General features: G+C 48.9%; 1 protein-coding gene across 1 annotated transcript; it reads right to left on the bottom strand.

Annotated features, from left to right (window-relative positions):
- Positions 1-13,985: 13,985 nt before the first annotated feature.
- Positions 13,986-16,662, bottom strand: LOC123448511 (calcineurin B-like protein 4). The gene is made up of 8 exons (XM_045125428.1): positions 16,243-16,662; positions 15,972-16,150; positions 15,796-15,878; positions 15,535-15,703; positions 15,338-15,390; positions 15,152-15,232; positions 14,766-14,878; positions 13,986-14,536 (listed from the first exon to the last, which is right to left on the bottom strand). Exons 2-8 carry the CDS (start codon positions 16,054-16,056, stop codon positions 14,464-14,466), a joined length of 657 nt encoding a protein of 218 aa, XP_044981363.1. The 5' UTR covers positions 16,057-16,150; positions 16,243-16,662; the 3' UTR covers positions 13,986-14,463.
- Positions 16,663-18,062: the final 1,400 nt, after the last annotated feature.

Consider the following 18,062-nt stretch of genomic DNA (forward strand, 5'->3'; position numbering starts at 1 on the left):
AAGGATTCATATAATCCCGTACGTCATTCCCTTTGTCCTTCGGTATGTTACTTGCCCGAGATTCGATCGTCAGTATCCGTATACCTATTGCAATCTCGTTTACCGGCAAGTCTCTTTACTCGTTCCGTAATACAAGATCCCGCAACTTACACTAGGTTACATTGCTTGCAAGGCTTGTGTGTGATGTTGTGTTACCGAGTGGGCCCAGAGATACCTCTCCGTCACACGGAGTGACAAATCCCAGTCTTGATCCATACTAACTCAACTAACACCTTCGGAGATACCTGTAGAGCATCTTTATAGTCACCCAGTTACGTTGCGACGTTTGATACACACAAAGCATTCCTCCGGTGTCAGTGAGTTATATGATCTCATGGTCATAGGAATAAATACTTGACACGCAGAAAACAGTAGCAACAAAATGACACGATCAACATGCTACGTCTATTAGTTTGGGTCTAGTCCATCACGTGATTCTCCTAATGACGTGATCCAGTTATCAAGCAACAACACCTTGTTCATAATTAGAAGACACTGACTATCTTTGATCAACTGGCTAGCCAACTAGAGGCTTGCTAGGGACGGTGTTTTGTCTATGTATCCACACATGTAAATGAGTCTTCATTCAATACAATTATAGCATGGATAATAAACGATTATCTTGATACAGGAATTATAATAATAACTATATTTATCATTGCCTCTAGGGCATAATTCCAACAGTCTCCCACTTGCACTAGAGTCAATAATCTAGCCCTCACATCATCATGTGAATTACATTGTAATAAATCTAACACCCATACAGTTCTGGTGTTGATCATGTTTTGGCCGTGGAAGAGGTTTAGTCAGCGGGTCTGCTACATTCAGATCCGTGTGCACTTTGCATATATTTACGTCCTCTCCCTCGACGTAGTCGCGGATGAGGTTGAAGCATCGTTTGATGTGTCTGGTCTTCTTGTGAAATCGTGGTTCCTTTGCTAAGGCAATGGCACCCGTGTTGTCACAGAACAAGGTTATTGGATTCAGTGCGCTTGGCACCACTCCAAGATCCGTCATGAACTGCTTCATCCAGACACCCTCCTTAGCCGCCTCCGAGGCAGCCATGTACTCTGCTTCACATGTAGAATCTGCTACGACGCTTTGCTTGGAACTGCACCAGCTTACCGCACCCCCATTAAGAATAAATACGTATCCGGTTTGCGACTTAGAGTCGTCCGGATCTGTTCAAAGCTTGCATCGACGTAACCTTTTACGGCGAGCTCTTCGTCACCTCCATACACGAGAAACATCTCCTTAGTCCTTTTCAGGTACTTCAGGATGTTCTTGACCGTTGTCCAGTGATCCACTCCTGGATTACTCTGGAACCTACCTGCCATACTTATGGCCAGGCTAACATCCGGTCTAGTGCACAACATTGCATACATGATAGAACCTATGGCTGAAGCATAGGGGACGGAGCACATATGCTCTCTATCTTCATCAGTTGCTGGGCACTGAGTCTTAATCTCATACCTTGTAAAACTGGCAAGAACCCTTTCTTGGACTGTTCCATTTTGAACCTCTTCAAAACTTTATCAAGGTATGTGCTTTATGAAAGTCCTATCAGGCGTTTTGATCTATCCCTATAGATCTTAATGCCTAGAATGTAAGCAGCTTCTCCTAGGTCCTTCATAGAGAAACTCTTATTCAAGTAATCCTTTATGCTCTCTAAAAACTCTACGTTGTTTCCAATCACCAATATGTCATCCACATATAATATTAGAAACGCCACAGAACTCCCACTCACTTTCTTGTAAATACAAGATTCTCCAACCACTTGTATAAACCCAAATGCTTTGATCACCTCATCAAAGCGTTTGTTCCAACTCCGAGATGCTTGCACCAGTCCATAAATGGATCGCTGGAGCTTGCATACCTTGTCAGCATTCTTAGGATCGACAAAACCTTTGGGTTGTATCATATACAACTCTTCCTTAAGGAAACCGTTAAGGAACGCCGTTTTGACATCCATCTGGCAGATTTCATAATCGAAAAATGCAGCTATTGCTAACATGATTCTGACGGACTTAAGCATCGCTACGGGTGAGAATGTCTCATCGTAGTCAACTCCTTGAACTTGTGAAAAACCCTTTGCCACAAGTCGAGCTTTATAAACGGTCACATTGCCGTCAGCGTCCGTCTTCAACTTAAAGATCCATTTGTTCTGAATAGCCTTGCGGCCCTCAGGTAGTACCTCCAAAGTCCACACTTTGTTCTCATACATGGATCCTATTTCGGATTTCATGGCTTCTAGCCATTTGTTGGAATCTGGGCCCACCATTGCTTCTTCATAATTCGCAGGTTCATTGTTGTCTAACAACATGATTGATAAGACGGGATTACCGTACCACTCTGGAGCAGCACGTGGTCTCGTCGACCTGCGTGGTTCAACAGAAACTTGCACTGGAGTTTCATGATCATCATCATTAACTTCCTCCTCAACCGGCGTCGCAACGACAGAGGTTTCCCCTTGCCATGCGCCACCATCTAGAGGGATAAGAGGTTCGACAACCTCGTCAAGTTCTATCTTCCTCCCACTCAATTCTCTCGAGAGAAACTCCTTCTCGAGAAAAGCTCCGTTTTTAGCAACAAACGCTTTGCCCTCGGATTTGAGATAGAAGGTGTACCCAACTGTCTCTTTTGGGTAACCTATGAAGACACACTTTTCCGCTTTGGGTTCCAGCTTTTCAGGCTGAAGCTTTTTGACATAAGCATCACATCCCCAAACTTTAAGAAACGACAACTTTGGCCTTTTGCCATACCACAATTCGTATGGTGTCGTCTCAACGGATTTTGATGGTGCCCTATTTAAAGTGAATGCAGCTGTTTCTAATGCATAGCCCCAAAACGATAATGGCAAATCAGTAAGAGACATCATAGATCGCACCATCTCTAATAGAGTACGATTACGACGTTCGGACACACCATTACGTTGTGGTGTTCCAGGCGGTGTTAACTGTGAAACAATTCCACATTGTCTTAAGTGAGTACCAAACTCGAAACTCAGATATTCACCCCCACGATCAGACCGCAGGAACTTGATCTTCTTGTTACGATGATTTTCCACTTCACTCTGAAATTGCTTGAACTTTTCAAATGTTTCAGACTTGTGCTTCATCAAGTAGACATAACCATATCTACTCAAATCGTCAGTGAAGGTGAGAAAATAACAATATCCGCCGCATGCCTCCACGCTCATCGGACCACACACATCGGTATGTATGATTTCCAACAAGTCACTTGCACGCTCCATTGTTCCGGAGAACGGAGTCTTAGTCATCTTGCACATGAGGCATGGTTCGCACGTGTCAAGTGAATCAAAGTCAAGTGACTCCAAAAGTCCATCAGCATGGAGTTTCTTCATGCGCTTTAGACCAATATGACCTAAGCGGCAGTGCCACAAAAATATGGCGCTATCATTGTTAACTCTAACTCTTTTGGTCTCAATGTTATGTATATGCGTATTGCTATCAAGATTCAACATGAATAATCCTCTCACATTTGGTGCATGACCATAAAAGATGTTACTCATAGAAATAGAACAACCATTATTCTCTGACTTAAAAGAGTAACCGTCTCGCAATAAACAAGATCCAGATATAATGTTCATGCTCAACGCAGGCACTAAATAACAATGATTTAAGTTCATCGCTAATCCTGATGGTAATTGAAGTGACACTTGCCGACGGCGATTGCATCAACCTTGGAACCATTTCCTACGCGCATCGTCACTTCATCTTTCGCCAGCCTTCGTCTATTCCGCAGTTCCTGTTTCGAGTTGCAAATATGAGCAACAGAACCGGTATCGAATACCCAGGCACTACTAGGAGACCCGGTTAAGTACACATCAATAACATGTATATCAAATATACCTGATTTTCTTTGGCCGCCTTCTTATCTGCCAGATACTTGGGGCAATTGCGCTTCCAGTGAGCCATACCCTTGCAATAGTAACACTCCGTTTCAGGCTTAGGTCCAGCTTTGGGTTTCTTCATCGGATTGGCAACAGGCTTGCCGCTCTTCTTCGAATTGCCCTTCTTGCCTTTGCCGTTTCTCTTGAAACTAGTGGTCTTATTCACCATCAACACTTGATGCTCTTTACGGAGTTGTGACTCTGCGACTTTTAGCATCGCAAACAACTCGCCGGGAGACTTGTTCATCCCTTGCATGTTGTAGTTCAACACAAAGCCTTTATAGCTTGGCAGCAGTGATTGAAGGATTCTGTCAGTGATAGCTTCTTGCGGGAGTTCAATCCCCAGCTCAGCTAGACGGTTTGAGTACCCAGACATTTTGAGCACATGTTCACTGACAGACGAGTTTTCCTCCATCTTGCAAGCATAGAATTTATCGGAGGTCTCATACCTCTCGATCCGGGCGTTCTTCTGAAAGATAAACTTCAACTCCTGGAACATCTCAAATGCTCCATGACGCTCAAAGCGACGTTGAAGTCCCGGTTCTAAGCCATACAAGACTGCACATTGAACTATTGAGTAGTCCTCCTTACGTGCTAACCAAGCGTTCTTAACATCCTGATCAGCCGTAGCGGGTGGTTCATCTCCTAGCGCAGCATTAAGGACATAATCCTTCTTCCCAGCTTGTAAGATTAGCTTAAGATTACGAGCCCAGTCTACAAAGTTGCTTCCATCATCTTTCAACTTAGCTTTCTCTAGGAACGTATTAAAATTCAGGATGACTGTCACGTGAGCCATGATCTACAACACAAATATATTCAAAGTGGACTTTAGACTATGTTCAAGATAATTAGAGTTTAACTTAATCAAATTATTTGCTAAACTCCCACTCAAAAAGTACATCTCTCTAGTCATTTGAGTGGTTCATGATCCACTTACACTAGCTCAAGTCCGATCATCACGTGAGTTGAGTATAGTTTCAGTGGTAAGCATCCCTATGCTAATCATATCATCTATATGATTCATGATCGACCTTTCGGTCTCATGTGTTTCGAGGCCATGTCTGCACATGCTAGGCTCGTCAAGCTTAACCCGAGTGTTCCGCGTGCGCAACTGTTTTGCACCCGTTGTATGTGAACGTTGAGTCTATCACACCCGATCATCACGTGGTGTCTCGAAACGACGAACTGTAGCAACGGTGCACAGTCGAGGAGAACACAATTTCGTCTTGAAATTTTAGTGAGAGATCACCTCATAATGCTACCGTCGTTCTAAGCAAAATAAGGTGCATAAAAGGATTAACATCACATGCAATTCATAAGTGACATGATATGGCCATCATCACGTGCTTCTTGATCTCCATCACCAAAGCACCGGCACGATCTTCTTGTCACCGGCGCCATGCCATGATCTCCATCAACGTGTTGCCATCGGGGTTGTCGTGCTACTCATGCTATTACTACTAAAGCTACATCCTAGCAAAATAGTAAACGCATCTGCAAGCACAAACGTTAGTATAAAGACAACCCTATGGATCCTGCCGGTTGCCGTACCATCGACGTGCAAGTCGATATTTCTATTACAACATGATCATCTCATACATCCAGTATATCACATCACATCGTTGGCCATATCACATCACAAGCATACCCTGCAAAAACAAGTTAGACGTCCTCTAATTTTGTTGTTGCATGTTTTACGTGGTGACCAAGGGTATCTAGTAGGATCGCATCTTACTTACGCAAACACCACAACGGAGATATATGAGTTGCTATTTAACCTCATCCAAGGACCTCCTCGGTCAAATCCGATTCAACTAAAGTTGGAGAAACCGACACTTGCCAGTCATCTTTGAGCAACGGGGTTACTCGTAACGATGAAACCAGTCTCTCGTAAGCGTACGAGTAATGTCGGTCCAAGCCGCTTCAATCCAACAATACCGCGGAATCAAGAAAAGACTAAGGAGGGCAGAAAAACGCACATCACCGCCCACAAAAACTTTTGTGTTCTACTCGAAAAGACATCTACGCATGAACCTAGCTCTGATACCACTGTTGGGGAACGTCGCATGGGAAACAAAAAATTTCCTACACGCACGAAGACCTATCATGGTGATGTCCATCTACGAGAGGGGATGAGTGATCTACATACCCTTGTAGATCGTACAGCAGAAGCGTTAGTGAACGCGGTTGATGTAGTGGAACGTCCTCACGTCCGTCGATCCGCCCCGCGAACAATCCCGCGATCAGTCCCACGATCTAGTACCGAACGGACGGCACCTCCGCGTTCAGCACACGTACAGCTCGACGATGATCTCGGCCTTCTTGATCCAGCAAGAGAGACGGAGAGGTAGAAGAGTTCTCCGGCAGCGTGACGGCGCTTCGGAGGTTGGTGATGACCTTGTCTCAGCAGGGCTCTGCCTGAGCTCCGCAGAAACGCGATCTAGAGGAAAAACCGTGGAGGTATGTGGTCGGGCTGCCGTGGAAAAGTCGTCTCAAATCAGCCCCAATACCTCCGTATATATAGGTGGGAGGGAGGGGACCTTGCCTTGGGGCTCAAGGAGCCCCAAGGGGGTCGGCCGAGTCCAAGGGGGGAAGGCTCCCCCCCAAACCGAGTTGGACTTGGTTTGGTGGGTGGGAGTCCTTCCCTTCCTTCCCACCTCCCTTTTTTTTCCTTTCTCTTTGATTTTCCTTTGTATGGCGCATAGGGCCCTTTTGGGCTGTCCCACCAGCCCACTAAGGGCTGGTGCGCCACCCTTATGGCCTATGGGCTTCCCCGGGGTGGGTTGCCCCCCCGGTGAACTCCCGGAACCCATTCGTCATTCCCGGTACATTCCCGGTAACTCCGAAAACCTTCCGGTAATCAAATGAGGTCATCCTATATATCAATCTTCGTTTCCGGACCATTCCGGAAACCCTCGTGACGTCCGTGATCTCATCCGGGACTCCGAACAACATTCAGTAACCAACCATATAACTCAAATACGCATAAAACAACGTCGAACCTTAAGTGTGCAGACCCTGCGGGTTCGAGAACTATGTAGACATGACCCGAGAGACTCCTCGGTCAATATCCAATAGCGGGACCTGGATGCCCATATTGGATCCTACATATTCTACGAAGATCTTATCGTTTGAACCTCAGTGCCAAGGATTCATATAATCCCGTACGTCATTCCCTTTGTCCTTCGGTATGTTACTTGCCCGAGATTCGATCGTCAGTATCCGTATACCTATTTCAATCTCGTTTACCGGCAAGTCTCTTTACTCGTTCCGTAATACAAGATCCCGCAACTTACACTAAGTTACATTGCTTGCAAGGCTTGTGTGTGATGTTGTGTTACCGAGTGGGCCCAGAGATACCTCTCCGTCACACGGAGTGACAAATCCCAGTCTTGATCCATACTAACTCAACTAACACCTTCGGAGATACATGTAGAGCATCTTTATAGTCACCCAGTTACGTTGCGACGTTTGATACACACAAAGCATTCCTCCGGTGTCAGTGAGTTATATGATCTCATGGTCATAGGAATAAATACTTGACATGCAGAAAACAGTAGCAACAAAATGACACGATCAACATGCTACGTCTATTAGTTTGGGTCTAGTCCATCACGTGATTCTCCTAATGACGTGATCCAGTTATCAAGCAACAACACCTTGTTCATAATCAGAAGACACTGACTATCTTTGATCAACTGGCTAGCCAACTAGAGGCTTGCTAGGGACGGTGTTTTGTCTATGTATCCACACATGTAAATGAGTCTTCATTCAATACAATTATAGCATGGATAATAAACGATTATCTTGATACAGGAATTATAATAATAACTATATTTATCATTGCCTCTAGGGCATAATTCCAACAGTTATCACATGGAAGCAACTGCACCTGCAACTAGCAACGCTACACAAGGTTAAGCAAGCGGTAACATAGCCAATCAGTGGTTTGCTAGGTTGAACAGGTTGAAGGTTTTCATGGCATTGTTGAGAGGCTGATATTTAACAGGTGGTAGGCAACAATACATAATCGATAGAAGCGATAAAACTAGCATGGCAATGATAGTAATGGTATTTGGGGAAATGATCAGCTTGCCTGAGATCCCGCTTGGAAGAAGAATGACTCCGAGAAGTCGGCGAACCAACGTGGTCGAACGGGTCCTCACATTTCGACACGCTTGCGGAACTCTATCAAGACGGAGCAAACTGGAAACAAACATCAACACAGATATTTCACCACACGATGCACAACATGATGCACAACCTACTATGATGCATGAACAGGTTAAAATGCAAGGCATGGCATGGCAATTCACCTCACACAAACTCTACACATTAAGTGAAGCTCGATATGCAACGGTTGCATATCGACGAAACTCCATGTTTAAGTATTTAATTCACTCCCGATTATTTACACGGCAATATTAAATGTGGTTAACATGGCAAGGGGTGAAGCGATGATTCTACCTGTCATACTAGTCAGGTAACACGCGAAACATAGATCGGAGCTATGGCACAAGGACCATGCAACACACGGTATATGCCATGTATGCGTCATGCATGCAAGTTCACAACAAACGGGCAAGGAGAGAAAGAAACAAGGTGTCGCCACGGCGAGCGAAAACGAACCATGGCGGCAAAACGGAAACGATGCCACGACAACGTTCCTACCCCGATAACTCGTTGAGATATCGTGGCAACGAATCGGGAGCGTGTGCAGGAACGCTAAATAAGGAATGGGGTGATCCCGGTTACTGGGTTCCCTTGTGTCGGGGCACAACATAAGAGGGACAACGTGCAACGGGCAACATATACAGGCGCAAACATACGGTGCAACATAGATACATATCATACATCATATGTGTTCGGTACACGACACGTCTCATCGGTATACCTTCGAAGCGTGCACATCGTTGCGGATCGGCTCGAAGCGGACGTCGTGGAAGTCGAGGTACTCGGTCTCGTCGACGGTAGTCGTTTGCTCGGCGTCGCGGTTCTCGGTCTTCGGCAACGGTAGTCGATCACGTTCCGAGGTCGTCGAGACGACGTGGTGCTCGTCGATTTGTCGATGACTCACGGAGGAGGGAATGGTGCACGCGGCGACGGCAGGCGACACAACAACAACGAGCGCCAGCGACGGCAGCAAGCAAGCAACATAGCAACGGCAACATCAGCTAGGCAGGCAAGCATGCAAGGCAAGCAACCTAGCAGCAGCTAACTCAGCTAGCGGCAGCAACAGCATCGGCCTAGCATGCATTAGCATCTAACGGTAAAAGCTTCAGCTAGCAAAGCAGCAGCATCTACATCATTCTAGCAGCCATCGGCACAAGCATCCTACAGCAACAGCCAGCGACAGCCAACAGCTTTAGGCACACATACAAGCCACTAACACAAGCTAGTAACAGCATCTAAGCAACGGCCAGCAAGAGCAACAGCAACAAGTTTAGCAACATGCATCCGCCGGCACAACGCTAGACAACGGCAACGCGGCAACAGCAACTCGGCAGCGACGGCAGCAGCTAGCACGGCAGCAAGAGCAACAGCAAACGCTCGGCAGCAGCACGCATCAGCAGGAGCTAGCGGCACGCCCAGCAGCAGCAATAGCGGCATGGGCAACAGCAGGGCAGCAAAACAACAAGGAGCTACGGCCCCAACAGCAGGCTACGGCAGCGGCGCATCAACGCAAGCATCAGCAACTAGATACGGCGACAAGCATCCGGCGCGGGAGGCGAACACGGCACCGGCGTGGGAGGCCAGCATAGCGGGGCTGCGCGGGGAACGGCGACTGCGGCGAGCACCTGCTGGGGGAGGAGACGAAGGCGGGGCGCGCGGGCAGCGAGGCGCGGGCGAGGTGAGGCCAACAGCGCGGAGGAGGAGCTCCTCGAGGGGAACGACGGCGAGGGCCTGGCGGCGCGCGAGGAGGGCGAGGATGACCAGGGGAGGCCGGTGAGTAGGGGGCTCGGCGCTGGCAGGGGAGAGGCAGATAGAGGGAGGCGAGGCCAGGGCGCGGGCGAGCAGCACGCACGGCGACGAGCACAGGGGAACGGCCGGCGGCGCGCGGGAGCGAAGCGGCGCGGCGAGGGGACCAGCTGTTGGTGGCGGGGAAGCACGGGAAGCCAGGGCTACGCGGGGTTGGGAATCGGGCACAGGAGGAGATGACGGCGCGGGGAGAGAGGACGAGGGACGAGGAGGGGATCGCTAGGGTTGGGGGGCTGCTGGGCCTGGGCCGGCTGGCCTCGGCACGCTCCCTACCCCCATTGGTTTTTTTTCTTTTAAAAAAACAGCAACTCAAACAAAACAAAAGAAATAGGTTTTAAACAAAAATAACAAAATAAATGTTGTTGACTCCTTTTGAAAAAAATATACCCCAACTATAAAATAGCTTGGGCATTTTTTAAAATGAATAAAATAAAACCCTTGTTTTTAAAGAATAAAACAAAACCCTTTTTAACAAAAGAATAAAATCAAACCCCTTTTAGAAATAAAAATGCAACCCTAGTTTGAAATGAAACAAAACAAGAAATGAGAGAAAAACCCAAGGGTTGCCCCCGCATTTAATAAAATGATTTTCTTTAAAAGAAGACAAACCTTTTTTTTATGTACGGGTTAAAATAGAAACTTTAGCAAACCGCAAAAACAAATACAAGAGGAGAGGAGGGGAGAGGTTCGCGGTGCAACAGGGTTACGAGCTTGAACTTGTTGCACCCAATCACGTTGCAAGGCCCTAAGGCACATACACACATGCGTTCACACTCAAACAACGAGGTGCAACTAGCCACACCAGACAAGCATAGATGACATGATGCCATGCATGATGCCATGATGCAAACTACATGACGATGCAACGAATAAATCTAATCACACGACGGAAACGGAATAGAAAGGGGAATCTTCTGGAACGTCGGCATCGGGCTGTCACAGCCCGCCACGACAAGGCACACATGGCGACCTGACAACCTACACAAGAACGCACACACGCCGCCTAGGGGAAGAGCTCCGTCGAGGTTGTAATCCAGCGTCATCGTCATCACGCCTTCGCGAGGGCGACTCCGACTTCAGCATCGACGACCACCGATGTAGCCTCCACCGCAGACAAGCGTAGAGGCCTGCGTCGGACAACGCCAAAAGTCTACCACACGCGCCGGCGACCAGGCAGCTTCGACTCAGCCGACGAGCATTGAAGGAAGAAAAGCGCAGGACCTGCGCCTAGCCAGCGCCAGAACCGACCACCCGTCTTCACGTCATCGTCGCCGCAAGGATCCCCCTCAAACAACTCCGACTTCAGAAGACAAGAGAGGCACGGCGACCCCTCGAACACGTCGGACGAGACCGACTACGAGAACCCAACAGACCGACCCCTCAAAAGTGTTTTAGCTTGTTCTCTATCTCTTTGTTTTTGAAACTCGATGGGAGCACGAACGATTCCCATGTATGAATGACGCATAACGTGGAGAAGAAAAGAGAAGAGAAGGTTTACAAGTCAATGAAAAAATAAACAAGGTTTACAAGTCTAGTTACCGATCTATACAATCTGCGTTTAGAGCTTTTTTTTTATGAAAGGGCCACATAGCCTCATTTTCATTATGAAAATAAAGTCATACTCCCTCCATTCTTAAATATAAGCCTTTATAGAGATTTTACTGGTAGATTGCATATGAAGCAAAATGAATGAATCTACACTCTAAAGTATGTCTATATACATTCGTAGGCAAAATTGAAAAAAATGACCCCTGGGGGGAAAGAACTCACGGAGTGACCCCTCGGGGAAAATATGTCACCCGGCTGACCCTTTTGTGTGGCGCCCGACACCTAGGCGCCACACTACACTGTGTGACGCCTAGCCGTTCGGCGCCACACATTGACTTATACAGCCACAGGCCAACCCCCCTCCCCATTCCCCTCCCCCATTCAAACCGGTGGCGGCTGGCTCTACTCCAAGTCCGAATCCCCTCCCCCATCCCCTTCAGATCTGGTGATTTCTTCCGTGGATTGATCCCCCAAGGTTGGCTACTAGGTAATCTCTTCCGTTTCCCATCCCTCTATCCAAATGGAATAGGATTTTGTTTGAGTAGATGAGTAGATTGATATGAGTTGGAAAGCCTATAAGCGATGAACTCGGAGGTGAGTTGTCTATGGCTTTGCGACGAAAGGGCACCATCAACCCTCTTGCCTCGACACATGTGAGGCATACAACTGACAATGTTCCATCCTGGCCCTCCTTTCCATGGTCTTGCACGGACAATCCAAGGACACCCTCTATCCTCACATGCAACCGTGTAACGCAGCTTCATGTCTGAATGAACAACTTTGTGTGGCCTATAATGCGTAACAGAATATTCATCCAACCACATCTTCAGTTCAAAGAATGTTTCAAACTTTGACCCTGGCAAAATAATATTCTTCCCATGTGTGTCCCGATGAGAAGGTGGCCTAACTCCAAACAATATGCCTTCGCCTCCGTCAACCACGGCTTCATCCGCAAGGCTAAGATCATCGAACAATGGTGTCCGGTGATCACGCTTTAATACCTTCGTGAAAGCTTCAGTCTCCTTTGCCGTGAACCCTTCCTCATCAACTTCTTCATCGGGACCCTCATCGTCAGACTCAGAGGCATAGCCACGTGAGTACGGAATAGAATGGTCCATTGTCTCTTGCAAATTATATTTGTCCAAATCACCAAGATTGTTGTCATGAAGAACATTACCATCATTCTCATCATCATCATGCTCATCATTAGCCTCTACCAATGGTTCATATTCAATGTTGACCTCTTCGTTGGCCTCATCGACACAAGAAAGAGGTTCAATGTTGGCCTCTTCGTTGATGGGTGCAGGAATAGCTTCAACAATCGGAGAGGAAACCCGGTTCAAATCCAACAAGTTAGGAACATTTGTTTTGATGGCAAATAACTCTAGAGCCTTGTCTAGTGATTCGGCCATCGTATCCTTGTATGCAAGCCAACGTTGCTCGGAGTTGACACGCATGGTCTTCCAACGAATGTGCATTCCGAATCCCACATTATGCCTACCATCAAACTCAACTACATCACTAGGGTCCATCCAATTCAAATCCTTTCGGACTTGTTCCAACAATTCACCATAGCTAGGACACAAATCGAACACCATGTCAAGCTCATCCGGGTCCGGATCAATATTGCCTTTTAAAAAGGCATCCTTGTCCACGTGATGAACATAAACACATGTTCTTCCCATCCCTAAACAACAAAACATAGAATCTTTTCTATAAGCAATCATACAATTACAATAACCCTAGCCTAACTTCCAAACAACCATAACCCTAACCCCATCATAATCCTAACACAATCAAACATCCCTAACCCTAGCCTAACCATAGCCTAACCCTAGCCTAACCCTAAAACAACCATAATGCAAACATCCAAACAACCCTAATCCTAACCCCATCATATCCCTTATCCTAAAATACAAACAAAACCAACAATATCATATACATCCCACATTTTATGAAAAACTAGGGTTTCCTCAAATTTGCAAAAAAAAAGAACACAAAAGATTTTTCTTTGGATGAGAATGAGGGGAGAGGTGGGGATTACCTTAGGGGAGTGATTGGACAACAAATGCCCGGTCCAAACCTTCAGATTTGGTGATTTAGAGAAGGATTTGAGGGAGGGGCCAGTGGCTGGGAGAGGGGGATGGGGGAGGGGAATGAGGAGGGGGTGGGGAGGGGGCTGGCCCGTGGGCAGTTAAGTCAATGTGCGGCGCCTAATCGTTCGGCGCCACACATTACAACGTTTAGGCGCCACACATTACAATGTGTGACGCCTGAGGCTTAGGCGTCACACGGCCTGGGGGGTGGGCCCTCTCTGCCCAGGTGGTCAGGGTGTGTGGCGCCGAACGGCTAGGCGTCACACAGTGTAGTGTGGCGCCTAGGTGTCGGGCGCCACACAAAAGGGTCAGCCGGGTGACATATTTTTCCTGAAGGGTCACTCCGTGAGTTCTTTCCCCACAGGGATCATTTTAATCAATTTTGCCTACATCCGTATATAGTCTTTTAGTGAAACCTTTAAAAAGACTTTTATTTAGGAAGGAAGAGAATACATCATATTGTGCTCTATTACAATCTCTTGATGCATCACCGATGCATCGAAGCAACTAAAGAAACAACATACATCCTCTGGCATTTTACCATACCTACAGGAGGTTGCCCCTCATAAGCCAAAAGATACGAAGCTAGTAACAGTGCCCAACAGCCAAAATGACCAAAACCGCTCGTCACTGCTCCGTGTTTCGACAACCTCTATGCACACTTGACGTAGGTACACCGTACACAGCCCCTTTCTCATAGTCTGACGCCCATCTCGCATCAACAAGAAGTCGTTGTCTATCTGGTCATCGTCTCAAGCTCACCAGCTGCTCCCAGATTGATTCCCGTGTTTTCTCCCCCCGTTCGAGCTCCGGATTTTCGAGGTGCAGCTCACGCACTTCTGAACGCATGGCCTCCCGGGACAGATCATAAGGCATCAAGGCAAGTTATTATTTGCTGATTCCGCTGTAATCGTCGACTTCCGAATGCATCACGAAGCTCGGAAACGCCGTCGTAATGTCCCTGAGCAAACAACATCACCCACAGCAGCAGTCAGATCACTTACAAATGTGGTAAAGGGCAAAAGCAAATGAAGATCTCTACTGCTCTCTAGTTCACATATGGCGTTTGTGTATCAGAAGAAGAGCTCCAAGTGTGTTATATAGAGTTATAGACTATCCACCCAAAAAGGAGAAGCGTAAAGAACTAGGAAAGCCTGAGAAGCAGAGTGCAGCGGCAGATAAGTACTCACTGAAGATAGGGCAGTGACATGTTCCTGAGCGATGCTGGGTTCTTCTTGACGAACTCCTCCCACTCCTTGGGGTCTATCCTGTCATCGCCATTCGAGTCTGCTTGACTGAACGTCTGAAATTCCAAAAGGAGCAGAGCACACAGGACATGTTAGCAGAGCAGCAAAGGAGAGAGACTGAATAAATACTACTTCCTCCGTTCCTAAATATAAGTCTTTCTAGAGGTTTCACTAATAGACTACATACGGATGTATATAGACATATTTAAAAGTATAGATTCATTCTTTTTGCTCCGTAGGTAGACATTTAATGAAATCTTTTAAAAGACTTATATTTAGGAAAGGAGGGAGTAGGAGACAATTATCTATCTATCTTGTTGGTCACATACATTGTCGACGATCTCCTCAACGGCGCTATCGGAGAGGCACAGGTCGGACTCGTCGAGGAGTGCCACCACCAACTCCCGAAGCTGTGCGTGTCAACAACAAGTGATGCAATCAGTTAACCGAAGTTCATCGGCATAGCTCATGGACAGTGCAAATATATAAGGTGCAAACTTATTCAGTAGTAGTACCTCTTCTTTCTCGATGTAGCCTGTCCCCCTCAAATCGTACAACTTGAATGCAACTACAAAGTGGGATGGTGACGAATAAGGACAGCAACTATATATAGAATTAAGCATAGTGACAAACCAGAGATGGTGATTTTTGCTGAGCAAAGACGACGAATGGACAGGAAAAAGACGATTATACGAGAGGCATGGAGGCATACACGCGGCCTTGTCCGATTCAGGAGCTTTGGGGTGGAAGATGCTGAGCGAGCGCACAAACTCGCCGAACTCGATGACGCCGTTCCGCTTGAGATCGAAGAGGTCGAACACCCTGTCGGCGAACAGGCTCGGCCCTTTGCTGGTCCTGAACAAAGCGAGCTGGAACTCCTCCTGGGGACGAACCAACCACACAGATGAGATGAGATGAGTTGAGGGGCGCAGTCTTTGAAGATGCATGGATCCATGGCGGTCGTGGAGGCTACCTTGTGGATGAGGCCGTCTTTGAAGATGGAGTAGCTGAGCTTCTTGTAGAGCTCGTAGAGCGCCTCGACCTCGTTCACCGTGACTGCAACCACGCGCACGCAATGCAACACGAGCTTCCATTCAGTTGAGGTAGCAGAGAGGAAATCAAGGAGTGGTATGGATTGACGAGACGTACAGGAGGTCTGGGAGGCGAGGACGGCCGGGTCCTCGTACCCCGGCGCGCGCCTGGACCGCCCCGGCGACGACGACACGCAGCCCATCCGCTGCCTGCTTGTCCGGCTCCGGCGGAAGCTAAGCCGATCGAGCACGCCGCGCCGGCGAGAGAATAAGCTCCGCACTCTACAGGCGTTGACGCTAACAGAAACACAACCACCCATCCATCAGGCTCCGACGCGACACGCAAACGCAGCACCACGAAACCGGAAACAGCAAGCAATCCGACTGACCTGAGGCGAAGACGAACGAGTAGGGAGTACCAAACCCCGCCGTCTGCGGTGGTGCTTTGGCCGGAACCGGCAAGGAAGGGGGAATAAGAGGATCTTTGGGCCGGCTGCTCCGTCTGTCCGTCGGTCGTCGTCGGCGACACGGCTCTCCCTTTGGTCCTCTCTTTCCGCCTCGACGTCTGCGTGCCCCCCCGGCTGGACTCCGCTCGATCGGGGCGTAGCAATATAGTATTGGGCGGCAAGTCAAATGGCTTCTTCCCGTTGAGCTCTCGCCGGGCGATCGGGGCGGGTGCGCTGCGGGGCTTCCGGACGGCGACAGGTGCGCCGAATCTATAACCACAGAGAGAGAGAGAGACAGAGAGACAGAGAGAGCTGCAGTTGTGGTAAATAAATGAAAATGGGTGGTGCGAAAAGGGGTTTGGGGCGGTTGGTTGGTTCGTTTCGTTCACGGGAAGACGGGACGCCAAGGCGTCTCGCTCGGCCACGTCGCGCGTCGCCGGCCGCCGCCGTGGGGCTCCGCCCGTGCTCGCCTTTCCGTCGACGTCCGGTGGCCTCTGTTCTAAAGCGGCGTCCCACCGTCAGCCGAAAGCGGCGTCCTGATTGCACGGGGGCCCGAGATTGGATCCCCCTTGATTCCCGCTGCTTTCAACGGCTTTTCTCTTTCTCGGCTCAGAAGAAGATGGGGAAAAAAACTGTTTTTCTCTTTCCAGAATGCTCTTTTTTCCTAGGCACGGTCACCACCACCATCCCGGTGCCGGGGCGAGCCACGTGCGGGCGCGCGCTCGCCGATCCCGGCGAGGCAGGTGACACCCGGCGGGGCGGCTGGCGTCGGTGGCGTGGCGGCGAGTGGTCGGGCGTGGTCGGGACTCGCACGGGCGGACTTGTTTTGGGTCAGGTGTCCATCCTAGACAAAGGACAAAACAAGGCAGCTGACCGGGTACCCTTATGTGTTGTACTCCTAGTATATGTCACAAACTAGAATACTCTATGAATGCACAATACACCGTAGATGGCAGTAGTACAAGAATAAGAACGTTCCCGATATAACGTGTCGTCTTACCCGTCATGTCTAAAAAATAATCTCTGTGTACATGTCATAGATTTCCCAGAAATTTTGTGTGACGTGCAGGGACAGCTCAGTAAACCCACGTTAGGGCTTTCGGCTGGACTTTGCAAAACCCGACCCAGACAAAAAAGTACCATTTTTCTCCGCCACTCCTCCCCTCATCGTAGGGCATGCCGACGGGGAGCCCGTTAGGTGGAGGGCCCTTGTCGCGTGTCGCTTGGCTTCGGCCCCGGTCGATAGCCTGCATCTAGCGGCGGCTGCGCCTCGTTGGCGTGAACAAGTCGAGGCGACGGCCTCGGACATTGAGGTGACACAGCCCATCCCCTTCCTCAACTGGATGGTATGCGGGGCGGTGCTAAGGCAGGCGGTCACCGATGTGGCACTCGGCGTCAAGATCTGGCGGTTGAGGCGCTCCGACATGCTGTCGTGGCGACGCTCCGGTGAGTCGCGGTTGTGGGGCATGCTGGGTGCCTGGGGTCCCCTCCCTCAGTCGGGGGAGCTGCGCGGGTGGCGGCGAGGCGCAACTATGGATAGCGGCGCGGCGACGTCGCATTGGTGGGCTCGTCGTGCAGTCGTGCGGGGTCTGCTGCCCTAGGCCTCGCGGGAGGCGGGATGGGGCTCCCGTCGGTGGCGCTGTTGTGGTGGCTGCGCGGGTGACGGCATGACAGCGCCGGTGGTCTGCGATGGCGGAGATGGGCCTTCCTTGCCCGAAGCTGCGTGGGTGGGGCTGTTATTGTGCGCGGTGGGCTATGGTGGT

This window comes from Hordeum vulgare, chromosome 1H, assembly GCF_904849725.1.
Source record: "Hordeum vulgare subsp. vulgare chromosome 1H, MorexV3_pseudomolecules_assembly, whole genome shotgun sequence".
Classification (NCBI taxonomy): domain Eukaryota; kingdom Viridiplantae; phylum Streptophyta; class Magnoliopsida; order Poales; family Poaceae; genus Hordeum; species Hordeum vulgare.

Coding starts and splice junctions, on each gene's coding strand:
- LOC123448511 (XM_045125428.1), bottom strand. CDS start 16,056: ATGGGCTGCGTGTCGTCGTCGCCGGGGCGGTCCAGGCGCGCGCCGGGG. Junction 14,879..15,151: donor TTGAGGAGATCGTCGACAAT/GTATGTGACCAA, acceptor TTGGAATTTCAG/ACGTTCAGTCAAGCAGACTC. Junction 14,537..14,765: donor ATGTCACTGCCCTATCTTCA/GTGAGTACTTAT, acceptor TTGTTTGCTCAG/GGACATTACGACGGCGTTTC.